The 26,780-nt window shown below is 31.1% G+C and overlaps 1 protein-coding gene across 1 annotated transcript; it reads right to left on the bottom strand.

The window, feature by feature from the left end:
• Positions 1-1,526: 1,526 nt before the first annotated feature.
• Positions 1,527-19,339, bottom strand: LOC126889864 (trans-1,2-dihydrobenzene-1,2-diol dehydrogenase-like). Its single transcript, XM_050658549.1, has 4 exons — positions 18,912-19,339; positions 8,559-8,744; positions 6,401-6,674; positions 1,527-2,101 (listed from the first exon to the last, which is right to left on the bottom strand). The coding sequence occupies exons 1-4, from the start codon at positions 19,161-19,163 to the stop codon at positions 1,806-1,808; spliced, it is 1,008 nt and encodes a 335-aa protein (XP_050514506.1). The 5' UTR covers positions 19,164-19,339; the 3' UTR covers positions 1,527-1,805.
• Between the last annotated feature and the right edge of the window lie 7,441 nt (positions 19,340-26,780).

Raw genomic sequence — 26,780 nt, 5'->3', positions numbered from 1 at the left:
TGGGTAACCACACCCTACTGCATTCTACCGAGGAATTTGCGACACAATTGGTTTCATTTAGCATAATTAGAGCCGCTTCTTTGATTTTTCTCTTTTTACTATCTGCTTCTTTTAGGACTATACTTGAATCTCTCCACTGAACTCTATGTTCATTATCCCATGCGTGTTGACATATTTGAGATCTATCAAATTCTCTATTTTTTATATAAGACTGATGTTCATTTACTCTATTGGTCTTGACGTTTCACCTATATAAAATTGTTCGCATTCACAAGGTATTTTATAAATACAATTCTTTGTTCTTTCTTGTTCACTGTTAGGTTTAGTTTTAGATAGAATAGATCTCAAAGTGTTTGTTGTTTTGAATGTTGTTGATATGTTGAATTTATTTCCTATTGTTTTAAGTTTCTCGGATAGTCCTTTTACATATGGTATTGATATTTTCCTCGTATTATTTCTTGTGAATGTTGTAGGATCCCGTTCTAAGTTGTTCTGTTCCATTCGATCCAATCTTGACAATTCCTTATTTATAAACGATATGGGATAATTTGTTAACATTGTTAATTGTTAACAATTGAAAATTGTTAACATCTGTTTTATTAAAAAATGATTATCCCGATGATTATTGCCGATCCAATCTTGACAATTCCTTATTTATAAACGATATGGGATAATTTGTTAACATTGTTAATTGTTAACAATTGAAAATTGTTAACATCTGTTTTATTAAAGAATGATTATCGTCGTCTACTTTAAAATGTATAATACGTGTCTGAATTGCCGATATAAATGAGTCAGATTAAATAAATTATTAGAAGAATTTTTTACTAAGCAACAACATTTTTATTTATTTAGTATTATTTTGTATTTTGACAACGACACCCGACTTGGGCGTCGAAACGTTAATAAAATCATTTTTAGGTAAAATTGTGGCTTATTTCCCATTTGAATATACTTGATTATAAGATGTAAACTTTCGTATAGCGCAATATTATTAAATTGTTTTCGTTCATCGCCATCATAGTAGATGTCACCTTTCTACGCTAACCATTTGAGTGAGAAACATTTGGGAGACAACATTTGTTGGCCTTTCGTTTTTGATTATGTATTCAGCTCCAGCATCTGATAAGGCCATGGGATGCCGAAATGACGTCATAACATAACGTGAATGATTAACGTCACGTCAAACTGCGTTATTCAAGAACAAAATTTATAGTACATAGTATTTTCCAGGAGAGAAAAGAGATATAACCATTTGATGTCTACTTAGTATAAATAATTTATACACTGGAAACTGTTCAGTAAGCGTGATAAGATTTTCTTTGTAGTCTTTGCTGTCTTTTTCTATAAATAGCAGCTATATTTTCTATAAATCTTCTATAATTTCATATTTTAAATGTGAAAATATTTCATAACGATATACCCGGCATTATAAAGTGTATTTTTAAATAAAGTATATGAACTATGAGAGATAATTATTTTAGATGGTCAATAGATCCGATAAAAAGATGGACGGTAAACAACAGTTAACAAATATAGTGTTTAATATAATCAAAAATTAACAATAAAATAACAATGTTTATAATATAAAATAAGTTGTTACTTAATAATGTATAATAAGGCACAAAAGATTATTTCAACAGTCGTTAAAATCATCTATGCGTATATTGGCACTAGATAAAAGTAACAACAAAGATAATATTATATGTTTTACATTTGAACTGACTTACATCCCAAAAAAAAAGATTGTGACATCAATTAAAGTATCTTATTGAATCAGGGATATGCACACAAAATCAAAAACATTAGTAAGATTCCCCATCTGCAGGAAAGACTACTCCCAATTCTGCTCTCAATTTATCCATGAGCTGTGCCAATTCCAAGGTGTTATCATGGGTAATTTTGGAACTTTCTATTTTATTTTTCATTATACATTGCCTTGCCTCTTCTGCTTCATACGCCAAACCAGCGCTGTTCAGGTAATTGAACTCGCCTTCATTTTTAATCAAAGGAAATTCTATGACTACACCATTTACTTCTAGAGTTGTGGGACACCAAAACTTAGGCATCTTAATGCATCCTTTTGTGCCATATACCACACCTGTACAAAAAAAAGCTATTTAAAAAATGCACAAGAAAAATTATGAGAATATTATTGAGACAATAGTGCATCTGTTGACTTTTTGTAGATGTAACCCACGACGGAACAGAAAAATTATCAACAAATGAAGATTACTATACTAGAGTACGAAAAGGTTCAAAGAAATCTGAAGTTTGTTTTATTTACAATTCTTATTTTATTTAACAATAAAACACTGAAAACGTTTGTTTTCTTATTTTATTGTCTTTTTCTTGAAAATCCTTATATCTGATATTGAATGTGATCATAACTGTGGTGTTTTTACTGTTACTCTGATATACGGAACTGTTTAAATTGAGTATACAGTATGGTGCTAATGTTTGTAATAAATTCATTATTTCGTAAGCCAGCAACTGTAAGAAAACACCCTGAAACAGGTCGATTTTTATTTTTAAATTATGATTTTTTGACATACCTATATATTATACTAGTGACGTGATCCATCTAAGCGAGACATAATCGATAACTTTTTTAAATGAGAATAAGGGTCGTATGCTAGCTCATTTGAAAGGTTATTCAATTCTCTATTCAGTATTATAAACATTAACACAATTGTATTTACACATAAGTTCATAAAAAAATTAAAAATAAATTAATTGATACAAAAAGAAGAATGTATGTAATTTATTTAATTCAAAATACATTCTACTGCTGTCAGAAAACAAAAAAACATGTTTTTTGATACATACGCATTGCTTTTCCAAGCTGCCACCCATCTGCCTCTTGCGAGTTTAAACATTTAATATTAGCGAAAAACAATGTTTACTTGTGAAATAAACATGTTTTTCTATTTTCTCACAGCAGTAGAATGTATTTTGAATTAAATAAATTACATACATTCTTCTTTTTGTGTCAATTAATTTAACTCAAAATAATATTTCTTAAGACACCCCCTACAAATAATAGTGGAACTTGCACATTTTTTTTTATTACATAATAATGTTCAGTTTTGTTTAAAAATGAGATTTCCAAAATTTCACGCTTGAAAAACTCGTAATAACTTAGAAATACATATTTAAAGTCTTCTGCGGTATAAAATAGTTCAAACGACCCGTGACGTACCATAGTTTTACATTAGTTATTATTATGGTTATATTTCGCTGTGTCTAGGTACACGCTAAAGTGTACGCAAATAAAAAAGTTAGGTACACGCGAATTAAACTTCATCAAGCCAGTGACGTCATTATTTAGCGTGCGCAGTGACTGTATATTTTGGTACATGCTATTTTGATATGTTTAGTGTTTGTTTGATAGAAAAATATTTGTTAAGGGAAGGGAAGCAAAACTATTCAGATGTTTCAAACTTAATTGTAATAAATCAATGTATATATAAAAGTGTATATTTAGGTTAGCAAAATAAATATATGTATTTAGTTGACATGACACGTACAAAATATTGTTAAAATAATTTTTATATTCTTTTTCTCATGATCATCTTTCAGTGCGTCACAGTTTTTCAATTTCTCTCTAACGCATTAAATTGTATGTGACAGAAAAAAAGGCACGTCTGTGAATACTTTGGTAATTATTTTAGTTTGGTGATTATTCTAGTTGTCGATAGATGGCGCCATAATCAAAAAAGAATTATTTATTAAATAAAATAATACTATTATCAATATAATCTGTACAATTTATAAGACTATACAAATGAAAGAAAATACCATTTTATAAATGCAATAGACACAATTGATTTGGTTTTATTCCAAATTGAAAATAAAATTTGACAACTGTCAGATTTAACTAAAATTTCACGTTAGAATAAATGTCATAAATGTGTATTATCACGGACTTACCTTTTTTTCTATAATTTGTGACGCACTGAAAAATGTTCATGAAAAGGAGAATACGTAAGTTAACTATTATAATCAACTATTCTAAATGGGAAATAAGCCACAATTTAACTAAAAAAAATATTTTATTAACGTTTCGACGTCCAAATCGGATGTCATTGTCAAAATACAAAAATTATTCAGATTAAATAAATTATTAGAAAAAAATTTTTACTAAGCAACATTTTTGTTTAATTTAATAATATTTTGTATTTTGACAACGACGTCCGATTTAGACGTCGAAACGTTAATAAAATCGTTTTTTAGTTAAATTGTGGCTTAATTCCCATTTAGAATAGTTGATTACAAAAATGCCATAAGGAAATAGCTTCAGAACAAGTTAATTATTATTGTGAAAGCTTTAGGTCTTCCTTTTATTTTACTTTTGGATGGTAATACTATTTCACTTATAATTAAAAAAATATATAATAATTTATAGTCTCTTATCTTTTTCATACTGTTTTAAATGTTGTTAAACTCATTAAAACAACTAAATAATTATTGTCCACACTGCATAGTTAATTTAAAAACAAACACCAAACAAATAAAAAATAAGAAATCTCTTTAATAATCAATATTAAAATTAAAGAGTAAACACAACGCGATTAAAGAAATTCCAACATTCTGACACTCTAACTTTTTTATTTGCGTACACGTTAGCGTGTAACTAGACACAGCGTTATATTTAGGTATATTCTTCTTCTCCTTCTTTTGTTTATTGGCCTCCATCTACTTGGGTATTTGGCCAGGTCGTCGTCGGGGAATAAAGGAAAAATATGTATATTCTAATGACATTTATCTATGTCGCTGTAATAATATAAATATACCAGTTTGTTGAGATTGTAGTTTGATATAGTTTTTGAAGTAAAGGAAAGAAGGTTTACTATTGAAAATAAAACCATTTTGTAAAAGTCCAAATTTTCTATGAATAGTTCAAACGATCAAAAACACTTTTAACGTCACATAACTGTATTTTTTACTGACGTTTATAATGTCTAATTTAAAATTATATATACAATTGGTGTATAATGTAAACATACAACGTTGTGACGTCACGACGCGTTTTAGGGTGCCTGGTATAAGTTGAAGTCGTCTTTAGGGGCCAAACGAAAAACAAACAAAACTTTTTTATCTTTGATACAGGTTCTAAATTATGTTCTGTTGTGATTTATAACATTTTTTTCGAATTTAAAATTTTATGCAAGTTCCCTATTGTTAAGGTTTACATTACTGAATAGCGAATTGAATAAACTTTCAAATGAGCTAGCACACGACCCCTATTCTCGTTTAAAAAAATCATAGATTACGTCATCATGCCCAGATGAATGACGTCACTAGTATAATATAAGTCAAAAAATCATAAATCAAAAATAAAAATTGACCTGTCTCAGGATTTTTTCGTAAAGTCGCTGGCTTACGAAATAACGAATTTTGTATGATAAAACAAACTGTATGATAAATACAAATGTAAATAGAGTGGAACCTCGATAAGACGGATTAGTCGGGACCGCGGCCGATCCGGGTTATCGAAAATCCGGGTTAGCCAGAGAATATGGTAAAAATTAATAAAATACGGTATATACAGATAAACTCCATTATAATTGCCAAAACATGAAATCCATATGCACAGTACATCTAAATTACGTTCAGTTGTATACAGTATTATTTATTTCTTGGTAACAAACTTAGTCAAAGTTAAAAAATGTTTGTTTTGTCCGATGAAATCGGTCCGGGTTAGCCGGACTTCCGGGTTATCGGAGGCCGACTTATCGGGGTTCCACTGTAATCAAAAAAAGAATGTGTGTGTGTACTTTGTACGCACGTAAGAAGTTATACTTCTATTATATGATTTCAACGAAATAAATATACTTTCAATAGTTTATTTGTATTTTATTTAAAGATTAAACTTATTTTTACTTACTATTTTCCAAAATTTTTTATTAAAACAATATCAAAAATTAGAAAAAGACCCGAATTCGAACGGGAGACCTCTCGATCTGCAGTCTAACGCTCTACCACTGAGCTATACTCCTTTTGTTTATACGGACTACAAGATTTCTCAGACATAGTGACAAATAGATCAAGTGAAGTATAAAAATACTTTAAATATTACTTATTATCTTATTTCCGAGGAAGACAAATCCAAAGACACAAAAATTATAATAAATATATTTACTAAAAACACTAACACATTCTTTTCGCACCTTATTTGCGCTTATACATAAATAACTTGAAAGATTTAGCAACTAACTCCATACAGTAATATAGAGCTTAATCGCAAATTTCAGAAAACTTGGTTCATAACTACTGTAATCTGCCCCTTTCTCTAAAGGTTGTAAATTTTACTCGATATATTGTCATATTTAGGAAGATAACACTATTACGATGATAATATTAATGAAAATGACATTTATTGTACAAAAAAACTTACCTTCACAGGCAAGTTTCGTAAATGAAGATGCAGAAAGTACAGCAGTTTTCCCTTCAGGGAAAGTCAAAATAGCTGCAACGGAACTATCAATGCCCTCTTCATTTAGATGTCCACTAGCTACAACTTTTGTTGGCTTCAAACCGTTGAACACATACTGTTGAAACTGAAGAATGTACACACCTAGATCTAGAATAACTCCTCCACCCAGATCTTTGTTTTTAATACGATCAACATGACTAATAGGTACTCCAAATTCTACAGTTACTTGTACTACCTAAAATTTCATAAATATTAAGATATTTCATAAATATAAAGTAATATGTTTAGTTTATACACTAAAGTAGTAATAAAGAAAGGAAAAGTGAAATTAGATTCTTACACTGACAGTTACCAATCTTGACAAGAAATAGAGCTACAGAAATTTATGTTCCTTGCACTTTATATATCTTTTTAATCCATCCATTATATGCAGGTAGTGACCAATTTCTGTGGCTAGTTTCAACTACAACGATCTAGAGTTTAACCTGATGAACCTGTGATGTAAAGTTTTTGTCCAACTTGGATCTTTTTAAGAAATTTCTTTAATACAATTTATATATACCAGCTACAAAAGGAAGACTTTTTTACTTCTACAGTATTTTTGCTATGGTATAAAGCCAATTAGAGGGATTTCAATATTTATGATATTTCTCTTCAGGCTATTTCCAGTTCTTTTAACATGGTGCACTTATCCCTTTATACCAAATCCCAATTAAGGGTTCCTTGCTACTTGCTGACACTCATCCCTTTATAATTCTAATTAAAGGTATTAAAAGCACATTCTAGGGCAGTTATAAAAAGCTTTGGTTGTCACATTTCTATACAGATTTAATAATTTCATCATACTATTTAGTTATCTGGAGTTAATTACCTTGTAGAAATCTACAGACTGTAAGTAAGCATAAATTGATCTTTACTTTTACTATTTTTTTGTATTCTTTTGTAAATGGTTCTACCGTTAAAATCTTATATATAAAAATCAATTGCTGTCCGTTAGTCTCGCTAAAACTCAGGAATGGCTGGACCGATTTGACTAATTTTGATGTTCAATTATTTGTGAAAGTTCAGGGAAGGTTTTTACGGTTTTATATGGTCACTTTAATAGCCATCAACATATTTACATCTATAAATATGTATAGAATTCTCTGTTCACAGTGTTAGTTGCCATATTCCTCCGAAACGGTTTGACCGATTTTTATGAAACTTTACACGTGTTTTCGGCAGGACTGAAAATAGGTTGTTATCTATTTTTCATACCCGTAGGTCATAATGAGGTTTGCCAATGACACCGTAACTCTCACAATAATGACGTGAAAAATACGAAATTAAGCAGGTATAGGTACTCCCAGCTGAATTCTGAACAAAACCGTACTAAAATATTCTAGCGCAATCGATTTCCGAAATAACGAAACGTAAGCCGTAGAAAAATTCTTAGCACACGGAAAGAACGAGCGGCAAATTTCACAGAAGAGAAGTGTAACAGTTTAACTTTGGGACTCAAACTGAGCAAAATATAAGTTTTTTAATTTTGCGAAATTTCCAAAAAATTGGTCTCTACAACCGGAATTTTTTCTCACGAACTATAAGCCTTATAAAAATTATGAACACACCTGTGGAACTAGCGGTAAATTTCATGGAAGAAAAATGCAAAATTTTAACTTTTATACTTATTTCAAATATATTAAAAACAAATTTAAGATTGTAACTGATACAAAGCAAACTTTATTTTGTTACTTCTAACTAAACTTTATTACTTCAGACATCATGTGTAATTAATTAAAAATAATAATAAAACCTCATTCATATCGAGCATATTTTGTTTATTAATTATGAATTCCTTTTGTTTATTTTAAGTTTATTGTACACAAAAGTTTAGCTTTTTTTTATCTATTGAGGCAGTACGAAGTCTGCCGGGTCAGCTAGTAAATAAATAAATAAATTAAAAAGTTTTTGTATTTTGGGATCAGTGTCTTGTTCCTGTTCTTGAGGGATTCTGATATGCGCAGTCGATACTCTATAAATAGTAAAAGTTCATTATTTTAACTAAAATTTTACTAAAGACAGAATAACTTCATATATTGTTTACTTATACAAGAGATTATTGTTTTAAAAGCTTTACCTCTCCAATTTCTCCAGATTTAATAACTTCTATCATTTTATCATAGGCTGGGAAGAATCTAGACCACACTGCTTCCATTAAAAACAAGTTCTTTTCTTTAGAGATATCCAACAACTTTCTGGTTTGCTTCTCATTCATGGTAAATGGTTTTTCACAGAGTACATGTTTCCCATTTTCCAACATTAACTAAAAATAAATTAGAAATAGTTATTTTCCTGGCTAGTGCGGAAAGTGGGGCTTGGGTCTGAAAACGTGGTTATATCAATAAGGTAAACAATAATTTGAAATGTTATTAATATTTAATGGTTTGTTAAGCGTTTAGTTAGATTATCTATCTTGAGAAATCATAATATATCAAAAGAATCTACAATTTTACCGACTGTCGGTTACGCCTTTTCAGAAAAAAATTCTTCGTTTATCTAACCGCCATTTGGCTATTTAAAATACACTATGACTTAAATTTGCCATAGAAAAATTACTACTTAACCGACTCAAATAAGGTTTGAACCTAAATAAAATATATATTTACTCTGTTGTATAGTCTTCTTTTTTGAAGTGAAAACTTCTTTAGGGACGTTGTGCGATTTTTGGATAGGGGAAAAAGCATTGAATTCGCGACCGTCATCGCTTATGCTATATATTATTTGTATGTATATATAAATTGTATAAAAGTATGTAAATTTAAAATAAATGTAAAACTTATTTTAGGATGAGAAAAATGGATTTATTTCGCGACCGTCATCTCTTCGGCGGAATAAATTTTGTACGTATCTATATTATGTGTACGTATACATAAATTGTATAGAAGTATTTAAATTTAAAATAATTGTAAAACCTATTTTTGGATGGGGAAAAAGGATTTATTTCGCGACCGTCATCACTTCGACGAAATAAATTTTGTACGTATATTTATTGAAGTGAAAACTTCTTTTGGGGACGTTGTGCACTTTTTATATGGGGAAAAAGTATTGAATTAGCGACCGTCATCGCTTCGGCGAAATACATTTTTGAAGTGAAAACTTCTTTAGTGACGTTGTGCACTTTTTGGATGGGAAAACGTAATAAATTAGCGACCGTCATCTCTTCGACGAAACAAATATTTGAAGTGAAAATTCTTTAGGGGCGTTGTGCGCTTTTTGGATGGGGAAAAATTATTAAATTAGCGACCGTCATCACTTCGACGAAATTAATTTCCGAAGTGAAAAGTTCTTTAGGGACATTGTGCACTTTTTGGATGGGGAAAATTTATTAAATTAGCGACCGTCTTCACTTCGACGAAATACATTTTTGAAGTGAAAACTTCTTTAGTGACGTTGTGCACTTTTTGGATGGGAAAAAGTAATAAATTAGCGACCGTCATCTCTTCGACGAAATAAATATTTGAAGTGAAAACTTCTTTAGGGACGTTGTGCACTTTTTGGATGGAAAAAAGTATTATTTATTAGCGGCCGTCATCGCTTCGATGAAATTGATTTTTGAAGTGAAAACTTCTTTAGGGACGTTGTGCACTTTTTGGATGGAAAAAAGTATTAAATTAGCGGCCATCATCGCTTCGATGAAATTGATTTTTGAAGTGAAAACTTCTTTAGGGACGTTGTGCACTTTTTGGATAGAAAAAAGTATTAAATTAGCGACCGTCATCTCTTCGACGAAATAAATATTTGAAGTGAAAACTTCTTAAGAGACGTTATGCACTTTTTGGATGGAAAAAAGTATTAAATTAGCGACCGTCATCGCTTCGACGAAATAAATATTTAAAGTAAAAACTTCTTGAGGGACGGTGTGCACTTTTTGGATGGAGAAAAAGTATTAAATTAGCGACCGTCATCGCGACTATCATCGCTTCAACGAAATAAATATTTGAAGTGAAAACTTCTTGAGGGACGTTGTGCACTTTTTAGATGGGGAAAAAGTATTAAATTAGGGAACATCATCGCTTCTACGAAATAAATTTTTGAATTGAAAATTTCTTTAGGGACGTAATGCATTTCTTGGATGGGGGAAAAGTATTGAATTTGAAACCGTCATCACTTAGCTGAAATAAATTTTGTACGTATATAAATTACGTATATGTATACATAAATAGCATAGCATAGGGCATACGCATCCCGAATATGATATAGGTATAGCACTTCTTTTTGGATGGGGAAAAAGCATCGAGCTCGTAATTTATTTACTATAAGAAGTTTTCACTTCTATCGGCACTCCCACGAGTGCCTTCAATTTTTTTTTAATTTTAAAGTTATATTTTGGTAGTATGTAATATTATTTTAAAAAACTAACATTTGAGTGGCGCTTACTTCTTTTTTTTTAATGGTTTCTCGAGGGCACAAAATAATAAATCTTGCATTGCAATCCATTTTGGAGGATCAGAATAGTAATGTGCAAAAATCCAGCGGAAATAATAAAAACCAAGGTTCATTCTCCACTGAAAATGAGGTCCTCAATGAAGCGCTAAAGCATGATGTTCTTTTAGAGCCTATACTAAAAGACCATGAACAAGAACTCCAAATGCCTACTTCTGTTCTAGATGATGATGCCATTCTGGATTTCAGTTTTCCTCTTAGTCCAAATTTGAATATTGACAGCCGTTTATTTTCGAATATTGATGAGACTGCCGAAAAAGAGACTGATTTATTAACCTGAGATAAAAAGCTTGCACCTTACTCAGATAGTGATGATACTGATGATAGTAGTAATAATGTCGCAATAGTATTTAGTCCATTAGTTAATGATAAGATAGGTTGTAATGATTTTATACAACATATAGTCCAGAAAGCCACTGCGCATCCGCTAGGAAAAATATTCTAATTCGGATTTTTTGCACAATCTTACGCAAAAAGGACTCCTTTTAACAAATTTGCATGTTGCCAGGACCAAAAGGTGGTCAAAAATTTTTTAAACGTTTTTTTTTGTTTTTTTCCTAAAATTATTTTTTTCGCATTTTTTTTTTAGGTTTTTTGGACCATTTCAAACAGAAAAGGTCTTTAGTGACTTTTCTCTAAAAATGATAGTTTTTGACATATAAGCGAATAAAAATTGAAAAATTGCGAAATCGGCCATTTTTAACCCTCAAAAACCATGTGATAAACTAAAAATTTGAATGTTGCCAAGGTAGGTAGATATTTTTTAAACATATATTGATGAAATTCCGAAGAGTTTTTTGCAATACAATATTCAAATCTCCTTTGTTTTTTAATTGCTAATCAAGCGTGCGCGACACTATTTTCCACCGACAGTATGGTGCAAATGAAAGGAATAAATTCGTTATTTCGTAAACCGGCGAGATTAAGGAAAAATCCCGAAACAGGTCGATTTTTATTTTTAAGGTATGATATTGTGGCATATATGGTATACTAGTGACGTCATCCGTCTGGGCGTGATGACGTAATCGATGATTTTTTTAAATGAGAATAGGGGTCGTGTGGTAGCTCATTTGAAAGGCTCTTCAATTCTCTATTCAGTAATGTAAACATTTACAATTATTTTTACAGTGTGTCCTTCTACTTATGTTTTTGTCAAATAATTTAATTTAATAAAAACTTTTTGGACACCCTGTATAAATAATTATGTAAATGTTTATATTACTGAATAGAGAATTGAAGAACCTTTCAAATGAGCAAGCACACGACCCCTATTCTCATTTAAAAAATCATCGATTACGTCATCACGTCCAGATGGATGACGTCACTAGTATACCATATATGCCACAATATCATAACTTAAAAATAAAAATCAACCTGTTTCGGGATTTTTCCTTAAAGTCGCCAGTTTATGAAATAACGAATTTATTCCTTTCATTTGCACCATACTGTCGGTGGAAAATAGTGCCGCGCACGCTTGATTAGCAATTAAAAAACAAAGAAGTTTTGAATATTGTATTGCAAAAAACTCTTCGGGATTTCATCAATCGATGTTTAAAGAATATGCACCTACCTTGGCAACATTCAAATTTTCAGTTTTTCACATAGTTTTTGAGGGTTAAAGGCCGATTTCGCAATTTTTCAATTTTTAATCGCTTATATGTCAAAAACTATCATTTTTAGAGAAAAGTCACTGAAGACCTTTTCTGTTTGGAATGATCCAAAAAACCTAAAAAAACTTTTTTCCATGCAAAAAAATAATTTTAGAAAAAAAAAACAAAAAAAAACGTTTAAAAAATTTTTGACCTCCTTTTGGTCCTGGCAACATGCAAATTTGTTAAAAGGAGTCCTTTTTGAGTAAGATTGTGCAAAAAATCCGAATTAGAATATTTTTCCTAGCGGATGCGCAGTGGCTTTCTGGACTAATAATGATTCTTTAAACTCCGAATCAGATTCATCATCCTTGACAGTATTTCTTAAAAATGAGACTGAAATTGACAGCATAGTTCTAGCTCATCAACTGGTTTAATTTCTAGTAAAACATCAGGTAGTTCATCTCAAAGCACTCAACCTGAAGGTAGAGGACAAAGGAGAGAAAAAAAAAGGAAAGTAATTTATTACGTCAACGAAAGTTACGTAACTTGGGGAAAAGTTACTGTAATTATAAAAACGAACGCGTTGATGAAAAAGTTTTGCTTCCTAATCCATGTTTAGGCAAAAAATGTGTCAAGCAATGTAATAGCTTCAGCACAGAGGACAGAAATAATATTTTTAAAACATTTTGGAACCTAGGTAATAATTTAGATAAGAAATATTTCATTAAGAGGAAACAGTAGCGATCAGCAGGTAGCAAAAACGCGTTCCAAGATTGCGGCTGTAATTTTGAATATTTTTTCGAGATATTTGGCACTCGTATTCGTAATATAATAAAGAATGGCGGTACAGACCCCAATTTGAAAAATATATTAATATGTGGAAATTACTCTGTAATTAAATACAATATTAAAAAAACGAGCCTGTACCGCCATTAAGAAGAACAAAAAAATAAACTTTCTTCAAATAAACTTTTTTATCCGATGCCTAGATTTTGTGTCATGTTGGAACTACTAAAATTTTTTATTTCATTACCGCCATTCTCTGCCATGGCCATGTACCGCCATTCTTTATTATATTACGAATACGTGTGCCAAATATCTCTAAAAAATATTCAAAATTACAGCCGCAATCTTGGAACGCGTTTTCGCTACCTGTTGATCGCTACTGTTTCCCCTTAATGGTTGCGTTAATGTCATATCTGTAAAGAGAAAAAGAACAGTTTCTGATTCACGTCTTAATCCAACTTATCAATACTTTCTTTTGAAGAATGATGTACAAAAACGTGTTTGCTTACAATTATTTAAAAATACTCTAAATATTAGTCAAAAATTGGTACGGTATGCTATTAAAGGAAAAATTGAAGTTAACCGTGAGAAGAGGGGGGAAACATGAACCTAAAAATATAAAATTACTCCAGAACAAATGTTAATATTTAAAGCTTTTATTGAGGGTCTTCCTGCTGTCCCCTCGCGCTACTGTCGAGGGTCGACTAAAAAATTGTCTAAAAATGTACACCATAAAAATAAATGAAAATAATGTCATCCCCTTTAAAATATCTACTTTTAAAAAGTACTTCAAAAAAGATTATAACAATGGTATTCATGTACCTAGAAAGAATAAATGTTCCACATGTGTACAGTTTGAAAACATTCCCGAATCCGAAAGAACAGAACTTGATAAAAACAGATACTTCAAGCATCAAAAAAATAAAGATACAGCCAAACAATTATTTTTGACGGAACAGAGTAAATCTGATAAAGATGAGTTTGTTGTAATTTCTTTTGATATGATCTACAAAAAGTATTTTCAACACCACATGGACCTAGCATGATGTTTGGACTTAGTAGGAAGTATCCTGTTTATAATTTTACTCTTAGACTAAGAGCCGCTATAGGTGAAATTTCTTAATCATTTTAGGCACGATGGGACCCTATAACTTAAATAGTAGAACCTAAAAGAAAACGTTTGAACACTGTGCCGTCACTTTTCAGTGGCACATGCGTCGACAGTGGCGCATCAAACTTTCCACTTATGGACGGGATAGATAAATTAAAAGTTACCCTCCCTTACTAACAGAATTAAATTTTTTTATTTTTTTAAGTTCTATGTGATTAACACATAGGATTCAGCGTAATTTTAACCCACCACCCCCTTCCCCCTGCCCCCACCATCAATAACTTCATTTTTCGTTTTTATTTTTTTTTGGTGGGATGCAATTTCAAAAAATTCACACGCATAGCTGAGGCTTTTATAAAACATGCCTCTTTTTTATAGACCCATAGGTAGAGTGTGCATAACCCCAAAATATTAAAAGAAATTTTTTTTTTTCAAAATAGCGTATAGCTTTTTTTGAGGAATAGCTGCAAGTCTAATTTTTTCTTAATCTTGTGTGTTTTCTCAAACACTATGTTTTTAATTTTTTCAGATTTTTCTGTAAGGCTCCCCACCTTGAAAAATCCGAAAAACTGTTTTTTGGGGGGTTTTGGGGGATTTTCCCTAATTTATAGACTTCATAATATATCAAATCAATTTTGTTTTTTTAGGTTATATGTAACTTGAAGTAACTGAGTCCTTTAGAATATTTAAAAATCAGAAAAACACGTTCAAACCCCCCAAAACCCCCCTAAAAAACGTTTTTTGGATTTTTGAAGGTGACCAGCGTTACAGAAAAATCTGAAAAAAATTAGAAATATAGTGTTTGATAAAATACACAAGACTAAGAAAAAATTAGATCTGCAGCTATCCCCAAAAAAAAGTTATATACTTTTTTTCAAAAAAAAAATTTTAAAAATTTTTTGAGGTTATGTACACTCAGCCTACAGGTATATAAAAACAGACGTGTTTTATAAAAGCCTTAACTATGCTTGTGAATTTTTTGAAATTTTAAAATTGATTGCATCCCACCAAAAAAAATAAAATCGAAAAATAAAGTTTTTGATGGTGGGGGCAGGGAGAAGGGGGTGGTGGGTTAAAATTACGAAAAATCTTATGTCTTAATCACATAGAATTTAAAAAAATGAAAAAAAAATTCTGGTAATGAGGGAGGGTATTTTTTAATTTATGTATCCCGTCTATAAGTGGAAAGTTTGATGCGCCACTGAAGACGCATATGCCACTGAAAAGTGACGGCACAGTGCTTAAACGTTTTCTTTTAGGTTCTACTATTTAAGTTATAGGGTCCCGTCGTGCCTAAAATGATTAAGAAATTTCACCTATAGCGGCTCTTAGTCTATCTATGTGAAAATAAATCAAACAACGCTTTTTGTTATGTTTGGGGAGAAAAGGACAGAAAAAGAGGTGTTAACGAAATATGCACTAATTTATATTCATATCTTTCAAAATTAGATAACGATGGACATTATAGACGATTATCACTTTTCTATGACAATTGTCCAGGACAAAACAAAAATAAGTTTGTTTTGTCAATGTTACATTATTTTATGTCAAATGCTAAGTCAATAAAAGAAATTACAATAACTTATCTAGTCGCTGGCCATACTTATATGCCTGTCGATAGTATACATGGGGTCATTGAAAGATATGCATCAAAAATGAATATTGAGGCACCATCTGAATGGGCAACTGTTATTCGAAATGAAAGGCGCCGTCCAAAATCCTACGATATCATTCCAATGCATTACAGCAACTTTCTGTATTGGAAATCTGTTTCAATTCCTAAAAACTAAAGACAACCAGTGCACAAGAAATTAAGGTATCTGACATTATGCGTGCAAGTTTTTGAAATAACAATAAAAATACTTTTTTTGCCTTTACAAGTTATGATATGGAGGTTCTACATGAAATCCAGTGGATTGAGAAACGTAATGAAATAGTTATTCCTCGGGCTTATAATATTGAATTAGCTATTAATCAAAAAAAGTTAAAAGATCTTTTAGATCTTTGTCAAAACCTAAAAATTAAAAAACAATACCATGCAGAGTACATGGCACTTAAAGCAAATATTAATGTACCTGATGTTTTGCCTGAAAGTGATAAAGAAAATAATATTTAATAATATAATATATAATCAAGTATATTCAAATGGGAAATAAGCCACAATTTTACCTAAAAATGATTTTATTAACGTTTCGACGCCCAAGTCGGGTGTCGTTGTCAAAATACAAAATAATACTAAATAAACAAAAATGTTGTTGCTTAGTAAAAAATTCTTCTAATAATTTATTTAATCTGACTCATTTATATCGGCAATTCAGACACATATTATACATTTTAAAGTAGACGACTTTAAAATGATATTGCCAATATTGATGAGTTGCGTTCCTGGGACGACTTTACTAAAAGATAGTTCATTCGCTTACATGAAATCAATCCCAACTCAAGAATATCTATTTATTATATATTTACTATGGAATCTCTAACGCGAGAATTTCAGTGCCACCGTTGCATTTGGTTGTCTTTTTAAAGACAGATCACATGCTATGATTTTTTGTGGTGGATATTCTTGAGTTGGGATTGATTTCATGTAATCGAATGAACTATCTTTTAGTAAAGTCGTCCCAGGAACGCAACTCATCAAAATTGGCAATATCATTTTAAAGTCGTCTACTTTAAAATGTATAATACGTGTCTGAATTGCCGATATAAATGAGTCAGATTAAATAAATTATTAGAAGAATTTTTTACTAAGCAACAACATTTTTGTTTATTTAGTATTATTTTGTATTTTGACAACGACACCCGACTTGGGCGTCGAAACGTTAATAAAATCATTTTTAGGTAAAATTGTGGCTTATTTCCCATTTGAATATACTTGATTATAAAAATGCCACAAGAAAATAGCTTCAGAACAACAATATAATATATAGATATTATCTAACTTATAGTAGTTGTAATATGTTGTTGCTAATCGTTAAGTTTCAAATAAAATTAGATTGTAAAATTTTGTTTAGAAGAGAGTGTTATTTTACTTATTTCTTCGTAAAAACAATTAGGTATTTTAGTTTTAAAAAATTACCTGCTATATCGGTCATTCGTTTCTATTAGTTTGTTCTGTTATTGATGAATGTTATATTTTGTTATCAAATTTTGATTTGGATTTTATTTCTATTATTTTTTTAATACAACTTACTTAGTTATCAATGTAGAAAAATGGTACCATTTAATAGTTTTTGTTGTTTTTTGAATACTCTTTCAGTTTATTTTCTTGTTATACTTAATATAACATGATAATTAACTTAACTTTATTTGTGTATGATATTTTTTTACAACAATATAACTCTCAAGAAACTCATAAATATATTGTGTATTGTGTATTTTGTATTATTTTTACTTAATTGTTATGCTTTAAAATGAAAAGATTTATTCTCCATTTTTGTTATAATTCCGTAAAATTAAAAGGCATACAAGTTCCTAAGCGACATTTTTTGATCAAAATATTTTTTTTCCAAATATGGTAACTACCTTTCAAAGAGGCTTGAACACCACAGAACCTAACATTAAAGGCATAAGCACCAAAATGTTAAATATCTCATGCTTATAATAATTGTTTTATAATTAACATATGGTAAGTCAAAATGTCTCAGTTCGATAATAATAAAATGCTAAAAGAATATATAAAAAAAGAAATATTAAGCGATATTAAACGTTTTTTGTGTATCCTGAAAAAAACTGTCAATGGCCCATATGCCTCTCTGTCGTGACATAATCGATATTTTATAGTCCCTATTAGAAAACCAATAAAAATAACAGCATACCATCATAATAAGATAGAAAATGAGATAAATACCAGCATCTCTAATCGTTTTGGTGCTACTTTAATAACAGTTCCACTAAATCAAATTAACACATTGGTTGTGTTACGGGACAAATATTTCAAGCCTTTCAAAGAGGCTTAAACACCACAGAACCTAACATTAAAGGCGTAAGCACCAAAATGTTAAATATCTCATGCTTATAATTGTTTTATAATTAACATATGGTAAGTCAAAATGTCTCAGTTCGATAATAATAAAATGCTAAAAGAATATAAAAAAAAAGAAATATTAAGCGATATTAAACGTTTTTTGTGTATCCTGAAAAAAACTGTCAATGGCGCATATGCCTCTCTGTCATGACATAATCGATATTTTATAGTCCCTATTAGAAAACCAATAAAAATAACAGCATACCATCATAATAAGATAGAAAATGAGATCAATACCAGCATCTGTAATTGTTTTGGGGCTATTTTAATATCAGTTTCACTAAATCAAATTAACACATTGGTTGTGTTACGGGACAAATATACCTCATATTACATTAACGGTTAGCTGCGTTGACTGTGTTGTAACGCACTGTGGCAAAGGTTCACTACAGGGCATATATGCCTCGAAACGCACTTAAGGTGTTATTAAGTAAATATATGAAATATTACATAATCCATTTATGTACTTACTTTTACTACTTCATAATGTTGTGGATTTAACACCCCAACATAAACTATGTTTACATTTTCATCTTTGGCCAACTTATCATAACCCTCATAAGCATTGGGAATACCATGAGTTTTAGCGAATTTGTCTGAATTACTTTGAGACCTACTCGCAATTGCGACAACCTTATGTTCAGTTAATGGCAAGGCCTTTAAGGCTGTGACAAAATCATTAGATATTTTACCAGCTGCTGCAATTCCCCATTTTAATAACATTATGAAATAATATATTAAGATTTTAGACCTTTAATCACTAATATGCTAATGGAATTGTATCTAACTTGTGATATAAAGCAATTCAAGAATTGATAACTAAATTAAAAATTAACAGTTTAATTTTGGTTTAATCTACAGGTTCACTACTTAAATATTGTAATCTGTAAACTGTAAACCTAAACATGTAAACTGTAAACAGAAAACAGAATAGAACTTAGAACACTTCTTAACAAATTGAAGGTTAGGAGTTAGGAACCGGGGCGGCGACCGGTTATTTTCCCGTTTATAATGACATTTTTGACTATGTATTTTGAAGGGCAAACAAACTAAAGGGCATTTTACATGGCTGATTCATGGCTGTCATGGCCGTTCTTGAACCGACCCTCGTCATAGATGTGGCAACAGTGAAGAGCTGTCAAATAGAGGGCCTAATCTAAAAGCCTAATGCGACAAGTCATGCAGTCTGTTCAGGACATTTGTCGATATGTAAACATTTTTGATATAATGCATGTTTAATAAACGTCATTTTATTTTTTTATAACAGTTTTAGAATAACTGAACCGATTTATATAAAAAAGAATGTGTGTGTACTTTGCACGCACGAAAGAAGTTATATAGACCAAGAGGCAGCGCTGAAAAATCTCTTTGAATTTACTAAAGCTAGATTTTTCACAGTTGATTACTGTGAGTGTGTAGAGAAACATACTGCGGTCGGTCAAGCGAAACGTAGAACAGGGGTTACTGAGAGGGTATCAAGGTTGCTTTCCTACGAAGGTAATTATTTCCATTTACTAAGGCTGAAAATCAGTACACACATTCTAAATTATATATAAATAAAAGTTATTATAGTCGGTCAGCTGTATATAACGGAGCAGAGCCGGTCGGTCGGCCCTAATAGGGGAAATTGATTTGAATTGAAATAGGGGAATCGATTGAGGCAATAAAGCATTTTGGCTCTCAATTTTTTCGTCCAGCATGGATTTACTTGAAATTTTCACAGTAAGTAGGGAATAGCCCAAGGATCATTTTATATATCATGCCGCTATCATACGCTAAAACCTTGGGGGTGGTTGCCACTCCATCTCGGGGGTGGGAATTTTTTATGATATTTTAACCACGCAACTCGATGGAAAAAGTGATTCTAAGAAAAAAATGTAATTTACATTTTCTTCGTAAAACTAATATTTTTCGAGTTATTCGCGCTTGAAAATAACAGTTTTTCGACGAAAAAATCGACTTTTTTCAAGGGTTTTTTGAGAATACCTCGAAAAATATGCATTTAATCAAAAAAACTGTAGATATCAAAATTGTATCTTTTACTAACACAAATCAAATTATTTTCCTATAATATCTTTAAGACCAATACAAACCGAGATACGGCATGATAAAGGTTAGCTTTTTTCGTCAAATGCATAATTTGAAATATTCAAAGCTAAATAATGGGAAAATTTGCATTTTTTGAGGAATACTTAAATAATCTTTCTTTAAGTATGTATACAATTAGACCTTTCAAAAAAAATAATAAAAAGTTTCTAGCATAAAAATTAAGCAACTTATAATCAAAAAAATATCGGTACCTGCTTTTCTCTACGAAAAAATCAGTGAAAACAACCCCCTATTAACTACCCTCCTAATTCAAATTTGTCTTCACCTTTCTGTAGTTCCTTTTATATTTATATTATCAATACACTCAAGGAGTTTCACCTATTTAAAATGCCTAATTTTGAAAAATTTGGAGTTTAAAGAAAAATTCATTTTTTGAAATTTGGTATTTTTCACGTTTTACTTCAAAATATCTCCGAAAATACTGAAGATATGAAAAAAATTATAAAAAACTAAATTGTAGCTTTCTTAATGACTAAAATTACCCTGTGCACAGATTTTCATTACAGTGAATAGTTAGCCAGATAAAACCCTGTTAGCCTGTTTAAAACCTCTATTTACCAGCAAACACCCCCTTATTCGAGCCCTTTAAACCCGCCCCAATTAAAAAGTGAAGCATCTTACGGAATTTAATTTACACAGTCTTATATCTCTTTAAAAATCCTACAAAATTATTTTTGAGGGGTCTCATTACTGAGAGGGTATCAAAGTTGCGTTCCTACGAAGGTAATTAAATCCGTTTACTAAGGCTGAAAATCAGTACACAGTGAGATATAATATTTTCTCAAAATTGGGCATTTTAAATAGGTCAAACTCCTTGAGTGTATTGATAATATAAATATAAAAACAACTACAGAAAGGTGAAGACCAACTTTGAATTAAGAACATAGTTAGGGGGTTGTTTTCACTGATTTTTTCGTAGAGAAAAGCAGGTACCGACATTTTTTTGATTATAAGTCGCTTAATTTTCATGCCAAAAATTTCTTATTATTTTTTTTTGAAAGGTCTAATTGTATATTCTTTTTCTCATGATCATCTTTCAGTGCGTCACAGTTTTTCGATTTCTCTCTAACGCATTAAATTGTATGTGACAGAAAAAAAGGCACGTCTGGGAATACTTCGGTAATTATTCTAGTTCGGTGATTATTCTAGTTGTCGATAGATGGCGCCATAATCAAAAAAGAATAATTTTTTAAATAAAATAATAATATTATCAATATAATCTGTACAATTTATAAGACTATACAAATGAAAGAAAATACCATTTTATAAATGCAATAGACACAATTGATTTGGTTTTATTCCAAATTGAAAATAAAATTTGACAACTGTCAGATTTAACTAAAATGTCACGTTAGCATAAATGTCATAAATGTGTATTATCACGGACTTACCTTTTTTTCTATAATTTGTGACGCACTGAAAAATGTTCATGAAAAGGAGAATACATACTTAAAGAAATATTATTTAAGTATTCCTCAAAAAATGCAAACTTTTAACATGCCGTATCTCGGTTTGTATTGGTCTTAGATATTATTGGAAAAGAATTTGGTTTGTGTTACTAAAAGATACAATTTTGATACCTACAGTTTTTTTTGATTAAATGCATATTTTTCGAGGTATTCTCAAAAACCCTCTAAAAAAGTCGATTTTTTCGTCGAAAAACTGTTATTTTCAAGCGCGAATAACTCGAAAAATATTAGTTTTACGAAGAAATGTTAAAAAACATATTTTTCTTAGAATCACATTTTCCATCGAATTACATGGTTAAAATGTCATAAAAAATTCCCACCCCCGAGATGGGGTGGCAACCACCCCCAAGGTTTAAGCGTATGATAGCGGCATGCTATTACCTCGAATTATTACATTATGTACATGTTGTACTAAACTGTTGTCATTGTAGATACGGATACATGTAAGTAGGGAAACCTGTTTGTATCTGTTATTAATAAATAAATATAGAAAATGAGCCTGGGACTATTCCCTACCTTCTGTGAAAATTTCAAGTAAATCCATGCTGGACGAAAAAATTGCAAGCCAAAATGCTTCATTTCCTCAATCGACTAATGGGGCCGACCAACCGGCTCTGTCCCGTCATACAGCTGACCGACTATAATAACTTTTATTTATATTTAATTTAGAATGTGTGTACTGATTTTGAGCCTTAGTAAATGGAAATAATTACAAAAAGACTAAGTTTTCACTCTAATGGCATATAAAACAACATAATGCTATTCTACATCCCACCAGAATGAAAACAATGGGAACCTTCTCTGGTTACACCTCCGAGGCTTAAGCCTCGTTAAGCCTCGGAGGTGTAACCAGAGAAGGTTCCCATTGTTTTCATTCTGGTGGGATGTAGAATAGCATTATTTTGTTTTATATGCCAGTAGAGTGAAAACTTAGTCTTTTTGCTAGCAGTTGCCGCTAGGGCACCTATGACGTTTCGTTCGTTGCAATCCGGGACTGCACGCTGGGGTTTGTTTTGGTTGGATCAGGGAGAGCAGCATATGTGCCTCCTGATGAGAGACTGTAATAAGTTTCGAAACCGGTAGAGGTGCTTGCTGCACTCTTTGATTGGACTAGAATATGATTTGGCTGTATTTTCGTTTTGCAACGAAATTGAAAATGGTTAGTCATTTTTTTTGGAAATAATTACTTTCGTAGAAAAGCAACTTTGATACCATCTCAGTAACCCGTGTTCTACGTTTCGCTTGACCGACCGCAGTATGTTTCTCTACACACTCACAGTAATTAACTGTGAAAAATCTAGCTTTGGTAAATTCAAATAGATTTTTCAGAGCTGCTTCTCCGTCTAATACTTCTATTATATGATTTCAACGAAATTAATATACTCTAAAAAGTTTATTTATATTTTATTTAAATATTAAACTCAAAAAATGTATAAAAAATAAAAGAAATTAAAAATTTGCATCAGGGATCGAAGACGCTTATGTTAGGGTGATTTAGTTGAAAATCAAAGCGCCTTAGCATTTAGCTAAGCCCGTCATGTGGAAAGTTAGACCAACTGAACGTTTTAATCTTTTTGGCAGTTCTGAATTTAATCAAATTAGTTTTATTTTTGTGGAATTAAAATATTAAAATACAACAAAACATAGAGTAAGAAAACAATATATTATATTATGAAGATTGGTAGAAATTTTGTTGGTAATCAAATTATGTAAATCAAAGCATTACCTACAAGGTAGGTACTTACATTTTACATTTTCCAAATAGGTACCTATGTAATTTTTTATTACAATACTGAAACATTTACAATTACGTACCTCTTGCTTTTAAAAACTATTTAAAAAGTCACCACAATTGTAAACTTATTTTTGTTTCTGTCCTCACAACAATAAAAACTAATATACACAACATTTGTTTACCCATAACCGACATATTGAACAATTATTATTGACAGGTCATTGTAATTACGCAATTAGAGCACGTATAATACTTCAGCTACGCCCAGGACCAAGACTTTTGATGATTTCGCGCACATATAGGTACATTTACTCCCAACGCGCCTAAAGAAGTATAACTTCAAAAATAGTCAGTTTGGGTTCAGAAAAGGACTACACACCAGAGAGGCGTTATTTGCTTTTAATGTGTTAGCTCAAAGATGCATGGATATTACGATGATTTTGAGAAAGCATTTAACAAAGTGAGACATGGACAATTAGTCCAAATTCAAAAATAACATAGACAAAAGGGACTTACGAATAATACCAAACATTTACTGGAATCAAAACGTGAAAATTTTAATAGATAACCAACCCAGTCCCGAAATTGAAATCAGGAGAGAAGTTAGAAGATCTATTAACAACATAAGATATCACTGGCGAAGCGTCCATGTAAGCACTGTTATTATTGGTAACAGTTACAAATCTTACAAATAAATATTTTGTGACGATGAATAATTCCATTTACCTATATTTTTACCAATAGAAATATATTATTATATTATGTGTTAATAGTACCTCATTCAGTAAATAGCCAACTACTCGTAGACACACGAACATATTGGCGAGTTTATGTGACTCAGTTGTACTTTATTATCTGTTACCAGTCTCATTTGTGGTTACAATGGTTATCTCGCTGTCGCTCGGGACCGGCTAGCTAGTATGTCTGAAAATTTTGAAGGAGCGACTGGCGTAACCGCGCTGTGTATATCAATAGCCCTGTTACCAGATTTAAATTTGGTTACAGTACCTATAAAAAGTGTGCGTGCAGTTAACCATGAATGAGTGTCGCTGCGTAATCGATCAAGTACTTATTCTTGTATAATTTTGAAGAAAAAAATGAGATTATTGAAAATGAAAGACCTATTTTAAAAAATTTAAAAAAGAAATCAAAAAAGGAGTTCGATATTTTAAATTTAGTTGGTACCTACAGTGGAAATTCTTGGTTACGTGGTTGCAAGAAAAATAGACTGTATTGATGACCATATCTTCTGGTTTCTACAGAAAAATGGGTGGACCAGGTTTACGATTTAAATAGTTTTAGAGCTTTAAAAAGGAGATATGAAATTTATCCGTTACCTACATGTGAGATGTATACCCAATTTGATTCAGTTTGGCAAAACAAGAATCGAATGTTCTCTTAACCAAGCTTTTATAGCAAATATTGCTAAACATATGAGTTTGTTAAAAAATAGATAGGTATATCCTTAGCACACTTATAATAGATACCGTATGTTTTTTGGCCAAACAAGAATTAGCGTTTTGTGGTCATTTTGAGGGCGACGACTCTGACAATCGAGGCAATTACAGGGAATTGTTAACATTAATTGCCAAAAAAGATCAAAAATTTTGCCAACATCTAGAACAGCGTTTCTCAACCTTTTACCCTTTGCGACCCAATCTTCCATAACTATTTTCGCCGCGCCCCCCCTCGTTCAATAATTTTGACAAAAAACTGTCAAATCTTACTTTTTAGTATTGAGTGCTCTTTATGATTATAACTCCTATTCAGTGTTCATGTGTATTTTATTTTTTATTTTGTCAGAGTTTTGTTTTTCTTCGATTTTAGTAAATTAGTTAATGATGTTAGTGTATTTTTTTATATGCTCACGCCCCCCATTACTAAAAGCGCGCCCCCCTAGGGGGGCGCGCCCCACAGGTTGAGAAACGCTGATCTAGAAACATCAACTGTTTTTTCGAGAGTTTCAAGTGATATACAAAATGATATTATTGAAGCTATATATACATACATTTAGCCATATCTTCATTTTTTTAAATAAATTTTTTGCATCTGGTTTTGGTAACACTTTAGAAAAAGTCACTCGTCGCCACTGCTGAAATGCTACGTGATATCGATACTGCAATATGGACTTGAAAGCTCGACATTGAAGCAAGAACGCATATATAAGCTACAGCCCTTTGAAATGTGGCGTTACAGGAGAATGCTTAGAGTAGCTTAAACACAGAAGAAAACTAACACGGAAGTATTGCGAGAAATGGTCAAAGCATACAAAATAACAAACACAATAAAAACAAGAAAGTTACAGTACCTGCGGCATGTAATGAGAGTACAGCGATATGAACTGCTAAGACTGATAATACAGGAAAATATAAGAGGAGCAAGGAGGATAGGAAGAAGGAGAGTGTCATGGTTAAAGAATTTAAGGGACTGGTTTAAATGCAGTTTCATAGAACTCTCCATATAGCGGTAGATAAAGTAAAGATAGTGATGATGGTATCCAACCTCCGATTAGGAGACGGCGCTCAAAGAAGAAGAATAGTAGTCGATTGGTAAAAAAAAAAAATAAATTAAAAAAAAGACTCAGCTCGAGTGATTTTATTGTGATACTATAATGAAAATATTATCATGTCTATATCGGTGGTAAAACAGTCCGAAAGAACAAAATATACCTACCTATCTGCTTAAATTTGTTAACTTCACGTATCCAGTGTTTTACTGATTGTTGATATCTATTTTTGCGTAATGTTCTTTGCCCCATTTTTTCGGTAGTGCTTTGTTGTGTTAGGTTTTACGATTCTCCAGGATTTTCCAATGTTTTATGTTTTTTATTTACGAGACAATGTTTTCACCGATTTTCGACTATAGGAACTCTTTAAAAAATAAACATCTGTGAAATATTTAAAAATAAAAAAATGCCAGACACGTATTAATCATTGAAATGATAAGAGAAAACATGTGTGATAGATTTTCTAGTGTTTTATCATATCCTGCTTAAAAGTGAGCACCTGTGATGTTAGATAAAAGGAC

The sequence above is a fragment of the Diabrotica virgifera genome, chromosome 8, assembly GCF_917563875.1.
Source record: "Diabrotica virgifera virgifera chromosome 8, PGI_DIABVI_V3a".
Taxonomy (NCBI): domain Eukaryota; kingdom Metazoa; phylum Arthropoda; class Insecta; order Coleoptera; family Chrysomelidae; genus Diabrotica; species Diabrotica virgifera.
Note: the sequence above shows the minus strand (reverse complement) of the source record. Positions and strands in the feature narration are given on the sequence as shown.

What these genes read in the sequence shown, in the direction of transcription:
- LOC126889864 (XM_050658549.1), bottom strand. Translation starts at nt 19,163, where the DNA reads ATGTTATTAAAATGGGGAATTGCAGCAGCTGGTAAAATATCTAATGAT. An exon ending in AACATTATGAAGTAGTAAAA is followed by an intron (nt 8,745 to 18,911) that starts GTAAGTACATAA and finishes ATTTATTTTTAG; the next exon opens with TTAATGTTGGAAAATGGGAA. An exon ending in AATCTGGAGAAATTGGAGAG is followed by an intron (nt 6,675 to 8,558) that starts GTAAAGCTTTTA and finishes ATGAAATTTTAG; the next exon opens with GTAGTACAAGTAACTGTAGA.